This window comes from Morone saxatilis, unplaced genomic scaffold, assembly GCF_004916995.1.
Source record: "Morone saxatilis isolate NCDOM2014 unplaced genomic scaffold, NCSU_SB_2.0 Contig4, whole genome shotgun sequence".
Classification (NCBI taxonomy): domain Eukaryota; kingdom Metazoa; phylum Chordata; class Actinopteri; family Moronidae; genus Morone; species Morone saxatilis.
The window spans coordinates 228,099-236,965 of NW_023339984.1; the positions used below are offsets into that span (position 1 = coordinate 228,099).

At 42.3% G+C, this 8,867-nt stretch overlaps 1 protein-coding gene across 1 annotated transcript in view; it reads left to right on the forward strand.

Annotated features, from left to right (window-relative positions):
- The first annotated feature begins 362 nt into the window (after positions 1-362).
- The window catches only part of si:dkey-6n21.12 (cilia- and flagella-associated protein 251), a 9,248-nt gene continuing 743 nt past the window's right edge, over positions 363-8,867 (forward strand). Inside the window, exons 1-3 of the mRNA XM_035675694.1 lie at positions 363-685; positions 2,240-2,497; positions 6,358-6,538. Of these exons, the coding sequence (XP_035531587.1) occupies positions 2,240-2,497; positions 6,358-6,538 (439 nt within the window). The 5' untranslated portion in view covers positions 363-685. The remainder of the gene's footprint in view (positions 686-2,239; positions 2,498-6,357; positions 6,539-8,867) is intronic.

The window sequence follows — 8,867 nt, forward strand, 5'->3', positions numbered from 1 at the left end:
TAAAAATAACTTTTTGTCATATTTGCTGAGCAAGAAAGATGAGGAGATGATGTGGGTCGGTGGATTAAAGATAGCTGATTGTTGTTGACATGAGACAACAATCAAGTATCTTTCCCAGCTCTGATTGGTTGTTTTCATCCAGGCCCCGTGGATTCTTGCAAATATCATTAGGAGCACTAGGAGGAGCCAGAGGAACCTGATTCATTCACAGATTATCAGTATCATGTACTACTTTCAGGATAAAGTGAAAGTTTCAGCAAATCTTTTTTTTTAGTAATTGTATCTGACCCTCCCAACCCTGGCTATCAAGAAGACCTTTATTTTGAAGGCAGCGACAGGAAGTTGTTTTCTTCTTTGCCAACTTGTTCCTCCGTGTAAAATTCCTCAAGTTCGAGTCTTTTGTTCGTGGGTTTGGACCGACAGCGAGTGGATATGTGGTAAAAAGGCCGCAGAGACACGGTGTAAGTAAGAGTGCAGACTGAGACGAATGAGATTGTAACGGCTCTTGCAGACGGTTTCTCCGCTTCGTTTGTCCGTTTGAGGGAGTGAAACTCCTGATGGGAAGGCAGGGAAGGGAAGATAACGAGGAGGAGCTGAGGAAGGAGCTGAGTTAACCGGGCTATGTGGCAAAACTCTGCGCTACTTCTCTGACAACAAGAGCTGTGCGGATACTTTTGATAAAGCGGTAAGTCACATTTTGAACCACTAATAACCGCTTGGTGAGATAGACTGTGTATGTGTTTGACACTTCCGCCAAATATTCCAGGTAGAAAGTTTGAAAACACGCTGCTCTGCTCAGAGTTTACACAGGGCCGTAGCGAGGATTTCAAAAGTACTGAGGGCAGGAGTCCCCCAGCCACCACCACCAACAGAGAGCAGTGAAAAGTTTTCGGTCTCTCTTTGTAGCATTTGGTTATTTCTTTATTTATTCTTTAACTGGTATATGTAGGGCTGGATAGTGTTCCAATGTGTACGATTTAGGGGTGGTATATTGCCAGAAATGGAATGTAGTAAGTATAGGTATGCATGCCTGGAATTTGTCATTGGCTGCTTTGGCTTTTTATAAATACAAACACAAAGGTTTTTGGGCACCAGTGCCAAAACTACTAAACAGTATAAAGGGGAGAGCCAGTACGAAAGTAATCATGGGATTTTCTCAGAGCCCATATGAGTCTAATATGCCAAACTCTATCAGTACGTACAGCACGCAACACTTAACAAAAAGGCAAAAAATGGCGTGGATATGTCATTCTCTCACGGAAGAAGATATAGTTTATTAATCCAAATGGGGAAATAATTGTTTCACTCTTTCTTTACACACACATACGCCTGAAATACAATCATCGTCACACGGGGCTTATAGGCATGCAAATGTGTAGAGGAGTGGGGTGCCATGTAACGCTACTCCGGGGGCATTTAGGGGTTTGCTCAAGAGCATCTTAGCAGTGCACAGGAGGTGAACTGGCAGCTTCTAGTCCACACTCCAACTCCATAAGCCAAGTCCCTGCAGACTGAGCTACTGCCTAGTTTTACCCAGAAAGCTGTTTTGGACAACGATAAGTAAATTCACGCAAGCTGTAATTTTTTATTTGAATGATGAGTTGTGTTTATTGGTTTATGTGTCATATCATTTGACAAATGATTTTTAACTCATCCTGAATGGAGTTTGAGTTTTTCAGTATGGAGTCAAATCAGGTCGAACTGCAACAGGAGTCATGGTCAGGATGAAAGTAACAGATGTTTCTTTCTCTCCTACAGTAACAACAAGGATTTCTATCGCCATTTGTCATAGTGACCTGTTCACACTGGAATCTGGCCACATTAAATAAAATAATGTGAACAGCCAAAAAAAAAAGGTCTGATCTGAGCAATTAGTCAGAATTGAGCGCTGAGGCTTGCAGTGTGAACATAGCCTAAATAACTTTTGTTAACCAAACCAGATTTTTCCCTAGCGAAGCTTTGCTGTAGTTCAGCATCTTCAGTATGAAGTCATTGGTAAATTACAAAGATATGCTTTCAGTGTAGCTTCCCCAACACTGCATATCTATCTATATCTATATTGATTTTACTTTCTATTATTTTATTTTTTCATTAAAATAATGTCTAGCTGCCTGCATTGGAAATAGTAATACACAAACGGGGGCTATTAAGTCATTTTTTATTTGATATAATTACAACATTTTACATGTTCTATACATAAGGTTTTACCCCGTGTCCTGCTGCTTCCGACCCTGTAAAGATGGAGGGAGAGAAGGAGAGACAGAGGCAGCAACGAGAGGAGAAGGAGAGTAACGAGGCAGAAGATGGCAGGAGGAGCGAAGATGACGCCGACAACGAAGAGGAGGATGATGAAGGTTCAGAGGGTGCGGCGCTGGTGTGGCAGGAAGGCTACGGTGAGGACAATCTTGGCCTTCCCATCATGCACTGGGAGGCGCTGAGCCTGCGCATTGCTGAGCTGGAGAAGCAAGAAGAGGAGAAGAAGGAGAAGAAGGCAAAGGTCAGTTCAGTCTGGGAGAGGGGAGTGTGATGTTTAGTCCTCAGCTGGAACCCTTTGGTTTTTAAGCCATGTTGAACCCCCGCGTTTCTATGGTAGCCCAGATTAAATGATATCGGATGACATCAAAACTGTAATTGAATTGAATTAAAATAAGATTGACATTGATTAATCTTATTAATAAATGTTTTATAAATTGTGTCACAAATTTCATATACACTGCAGTAGGGTGACTGACTGAACTAATCTTCATCCTTTGATGGGGTCATTCTTCATTCTTATAATCTCAACCACCATCAAAATATGCTTGTAGAAGTGTATGTACACTTTACAAAACACTGAGGCAATGAAGCACGTTACAAACTGTGAGCAGCTCATAGTAACTCCTCTAGAGTTTTGACTTACTTTTTGGAATTGTCTTACTTTTAGCCTGAGGATAAATTGTGAATACTGTTGGTGAAAAAGAACTCCTAAAAAGATATATCAACAGTAAAGTATGCACGGTAGCTCACCTGGTTGCACGCCCCTGCTGAGTCCTTACTGCAGTGGCCCAGGTTCACTTCCAACCTTTGGCCCTTTGCTGCGTGTCAACCCCCTTTCCCTCTCCGCATTTTCCTCTCTATTTTCACCTCTCCTATCAAAATAAAGGCATTAGAAGCCAGAAATTATTTCTTTAAAAAAAATAAGAAGAAACTAATCAAAGAGATCAGCAGATAGAAATTCTCTCTGAACAGCTTCTGAGGAACTGAAGTGTTGTGTTTGAGGATTTACGTGATGAGTTTTGGGTGTCGATATTCTACCTTTATATCACATTGAGACCAACCCAGTGGCGTGGCTCTAACTATCGTTAGTTTGTTATCAGTAACAATATGACGCTGTGTCTTCTCAACAGAAAGCTACACTAAGCTTAGCTAAAAAAGGTCAACAGGCAGTAAAGAAAGTACAGAAGCAAATAGCAGTGACACCAATGAAAAAAACAATATTTAGGAGTCACGTGGGTACGGCGAACAAGATGGCAGCTGATTAGGGATCCTCTAAAAACAAATTTTTATGAAGGTGGGGAAAAATATTAGCTAGACAAGTGAAAGAAAAAGACTCCTCAAATATAATTTCAGCCATCAAACAGGGAGATAAATTAGTAAACCTCAACAAAAGTTATAAATGAGACATTTCAACAATATTACAAGAAACTATATACATCTGCGATGACAACGAAATAAATTCATTCTTCTCTAACATTAATATGCCTAAGCTTAACCCTGATCACGCAAGGAAGTTGGAGTCGCCTATAACTGTAGCAGAAATAAGGAAAGCTGTGTCATTAATGAACACTGGGAAATCACCAGGTTATGATGGATTTCCTGTGGAATATTTTAAAGAATACATAAACATTCTTGCCCAAGTCTTAGTGAAGGTGTAATCAGGAGGCAAACACTCTATTGTTTATAATTTGTCTAGAAACACTGGCTGTTATTATCAGGAACAGTGGGAGAATTAAGGGAGTAGAGGGTGGGGGACAGGAACATAAATTGTTGCTATATGCTACTGATATTTTAGCTGTAGTGACAGAACGATAGCCACCAGAGCCAATCACTGCAGAGCCCAAACATCCTGGAAAGTGAAAGTAAACTGATGTCTCGTCTGTAGGGCTGGACGGTCGTGGTTGATTTTTGATCACAAACACAACACGAGTTTTTCGCCGTGACAGACGCTGTTTTTCGGGCAGAAATGTAACGGAAGAGTCGGTAGGACAGGCGGAGGGACAGACAGGAGGACAGACGCTTTTCCACGTAGGTACAGCTGTGGTACTTTTTTTCCTCATATCAGTTTCCAAAGACAGTTACAGTTACTACGTTACTGTTGTTTGGTCCTGTAACGTTGCTTTGTGGGACATTTCTCTTTATTAAGTTGAGTGAGAGACCTGTGCAGTTATCAGACTGTCTGACCGACACGCCCTCCCGTCCGCGCCGTCGGCTTAGTCCGTTCACACTGTAGGCGGTTAAAAAATAATGCGTTCCCTGATACTACTCCAGAGGCAGGGATCAGGGACGGCAGCCGACATTTCCCCACTCGCCGCATCTGAGTCTTTCGACACAGGGTGCGGAGAATTGGCCTTGCTAAAAGCCAAATTTATATTGAAAACACAAGCTATTATCTAATCTACACGATTTTCATTCAAAACAAACCTAAATGTCCTGACGTCCCACCTTCAAACACAACCTCATTTGTCCATCCATGAAAAAAAGTTACTTAACCTCACACTTTCTATAGCAATACATACTCTACGGGCACTGCACTAGTTATTAAAATGATAGTAGCTTCTCAATTTAACTACTTAGTAATGATGCTGCCAATCACGATACCGCCTGCCATTTTTAAATAGTATGATGATATAGTTAAACAGTTTTTATGGGATGGGAAAAGAGCAAGGATAAAACTAAGTAAACTCTGCACCCCCAAGGAGAAAGGGGGATTAGGTTTACCAGATCCAAGGTTATATGGGATATCTTTTGAAATGGCTAAACTAGCCAAATATTGGAAAACGACAGACAACAAGCTAGATTGGATGGAGATTGAGAATGAGTTATGTTTACCATTTAGTCCAAAGGAGCAACTGTCTCAACAAAGTAATACCACAAACCCATTACTCTCCACACTCTAAGGAAGTGTGGGCCAAGGTACACAAAATGTATAAGTTGTCGCAATATGTACAGATATATGCGTTCAAGTGGTGTACATACTATAGGAGACCTGTACAAAAATGGACAATTCATGTCTTATGAGGAATTATCGTGTGAATTTAAACTCAAAGACAAACAACATTTTTGGAAATACAGGGACTGTGTAAAATCTCGAATTGGTAATTGTTCAGAAAATGATATTTTGGAATATCTGAATGTGCCACAGGAACGCTGCAAGGCCTCACAATTTTATAGACTAACAAACTATTCAGTAAGTGGTGAGTCCTCTAATGTGAAATTCTTATGGCAGAGAGACCTGAGAATAAACTTTACACAAGAGAAATGGTTGGGTATACTAGCAGAGGAAAGTGGAAAGTATGTAAGGGAGGCAAGAGGGAAGTTCACACAATATAAGATCATGTATAGATATTATCCTACCCCTGTGAGATTATATAGAATGAAATTGATGAATGATAATATGTGTTGGAAGTGTAAAACAGAGGTAGGAACTTTTCTTCACTGTGTATGGGAATGTGCATTAGTGAGTCCATTTTGGGTTAAAGTTGTGGACTTCCTGAGTAACTGGTCAGGCTCAGTGATTCCCCTGACCCCTGCCGTATGTTTACTAGGGGACAGGTCGCAAATACCGAATATATAAAAAAGAACTTTTTCTGTCATTATGGTGGGTTTATTCACAGCTTCCAGAGTTATTTTAAGACACTGGAAAACTGCTGTATCTCATAATCTGAAAGACTGGACTAATGCAATGGTGGAGACAGCATCTTATGAGTCTATGCTTCTGTCAGCTAGGAGGAGGATGGGATGACCTCCTGGGATCTTTTTTGGACCTACACAAGGACTAATGAAAACTCAGCCTAAGAAATCAGAGTCTAAATACAGCATAGCTTCTTCTTCCTTCCGTAGACCGGATTTCCCCCTTATATTTTATTTATTTATTTATTTTCTTACTTTATTTTTTAAGTTTTATTTTTCCTCTGTGACATGTCATAATATGTGTATGCCAAGATTCCGAAATGTATGACCAACCCAGTACTCATATACTCTGCTATCAAGAATTAGAAATGAGAAAAAAAAAAAACAATATTTATACTACTGTGTGTGTGTGTGTGTGTGTCTGTGTGTGTGTTGCTTGTTTATAAACATGCCTGCTGTGTGTTTCAGAGCGGAGTCTCTCTGGAGCGAGGCAGAGCTCCAGTGAGCTGGATGGAGGACAGGGAGAGGAGAGCCGAGAGCTGGGAAGACATAGACGACGCCTGCAACAGCCACGTGCTGGCTATCACCTCCCGGTACGTACACACACACGCACGCCTAAGACCACTATTACTCATGAGCATGGTGTCATGTGTGATGTTATTTGGATTTGATGTGTCTCGTCTGTAAAGCAGGAAGAACATCAAGAAAACCTAAATCTAGAACCACAGGACTAACAGACTGTTGTAGTCCTGTTGTAGATTGGTGGCAGTCCCTGCAGTTTACATAAAGCCCCACAATATGAAAGTGTTGGATGATTGGGGATCGAACCAACAACTTTCCGAATAGTGACCCGCTCTGCCTCTGAGCCACAGCCGCCACCAAGGATGAACCAAACTTGTGGATTTCCACAATTTTTTAGGCTGATTTCCATGATAAGTAAAGTAAAGTAAAGAGGCACTGGGTTTGAAGGTAGGCCTTAAAATATATCCACAGGCAGAGCGTAGGGTCAACCACTAATTGGAAGGTTGTTGGTTCGATCCCTGGCTCCTCCCCACACGTGTCGAAGTATCCTTGAGCAAGATACTGAACCCCAAATTGCTCCCGATGCATAGCATCGGTGCGTGAATGTGTATGAAGTTAAATTAATCAAAGTTAAAATGTACATGTGTTTTGGTAAGGCCCATAGTGTCTGAATACATATATGTTAACCTAGATATCACGCGACAGGGGGGTTTTTTTTTTTGAGCCTAGAGAAGTGGGTGATTGTGACAATGTTCTGTCATGCGTCCTGATCCTTGCCGCTCGATGTTCACAGGTGCGGATACTAATTTGCGTCCTGTAGATCAGGGGTGGGTTTCGTGAAGCGACGACGACCACGGACACACACACACACACAGCCGCAACCAACGCCACACGAGGACCACACCACACAACACGACACATTACTTCGTTGTGACAGTGTACGCCGAGTTGGAAAATGTTGGGATACCGGCGTCGGTTGTTTCCACAGTCACCGTTATGATAAAGCAGACGCAAGGGCGCTGCGTGGTACACACACCGTCGCCTGCTGGTTGTTAAAACGGAGGGTGGGAAATGAAAGCTGGTGCAGGGTGGGAACAATAAATGACTTCGATAAAAGTTACTGCTGAGAACACTCAAGTTACAGTCCATAAACAGGTGAGGAGAAGAGGAGAAGACAGAGGAGGAGGCTGGGTACGGAGAGAGAGACAACGAATAGTGTGGGTGTGTGTAGTGTGTGTGTGCTGTGAAAAGAGTAAAGTGAAGAAATATTCTGAATATAAAACATACACTCAAACTAACACAACAACTTTTGGAAGCGCTGTAAAACTAATCAATAATTCATGACAAGTCCCTCCCTTGCTGGCCTGGTGTTTACTGGTAAAACATGAGGAAAGCAAACAGCACTCCGCGTTCAACAAAAGTCAACACAGACAACAACAACCAACACAACAGATAATACGCATAATAAGTAGCATAATAATAAATAATAGACATAATACCAACAGACGACAGTGTAATTACTGTGAGCAGGTGGGTAGCCTTGTATGGCCTTGCTTGAGCGAGACGTGGAAAAGGGCTGTTAAGGGTCCTGTCAATACAGAAGAGTTTTGTAAATCAGTGCGCTCCGAGAATAGTGCTTCTGCTGGGCCTACGATGAGTCACTAACAGACTGCAGTCTGAGGGGAGAGGAGAGGAGGGAGAAGTTGTGAAAAAACTGTATTTTGGGGTAAAACCAAAATTCTCATCCACAGGGTTCAATGTGGAACTCTCACCAGAGTTTGTGGTGTTGTTTCTACAAGTCAAGGTCTCGCACGGTTCCTCGATTGTGGTCGCGTGCGAAGCTGCTGAGATTGTAGATTTCTCTTGGGGTTGGGCACGGGAGGTTGATGGATTGTTCATGGACCCTGAACAGTCCCTCTCTTCATACAGCCAGGGGCATGGACCAGGGGAAAGAAGAAAATTTAAGATTTCTACTGTCTGCGCAATCCTTCAGTTCAGCCAGACATAACTATGTTTGAGCTCTGCTCATCTAAAACAAGACCCCTGTAGCATCGTCTGTCTTAGGGAACTTTAGTATCATTGGTATCCACTTACTTGCGTGGTTGTGCTGTCCTTTTCTCTCCCTCCTCCTCTTCTTCCTCACTTTCGCTGCTGTTGATGGAAACCAGAGCTGGAGATGATCTGTGTCTGAGGCTGGCGGAGGATACGAAATAGTCAGGACAGATACGTCCACTGTATGGCATTATTACTAGGGACCCTGTACTGACTGATGGGCGAAAGGGTGTGCGGGTGGTAACATGGGTAAATGGACCTGTACTTGTAATGCGCCTTTCTAGTCTTCTGACCCACTTCAAAGCGCTGTTTACACTCAGGCCAGCAGTCACCCTTTCACACCACATTCACACAGTGATGGCAACAGTCCATCGAACATGAAAGACGTAACGTCATTCATTACC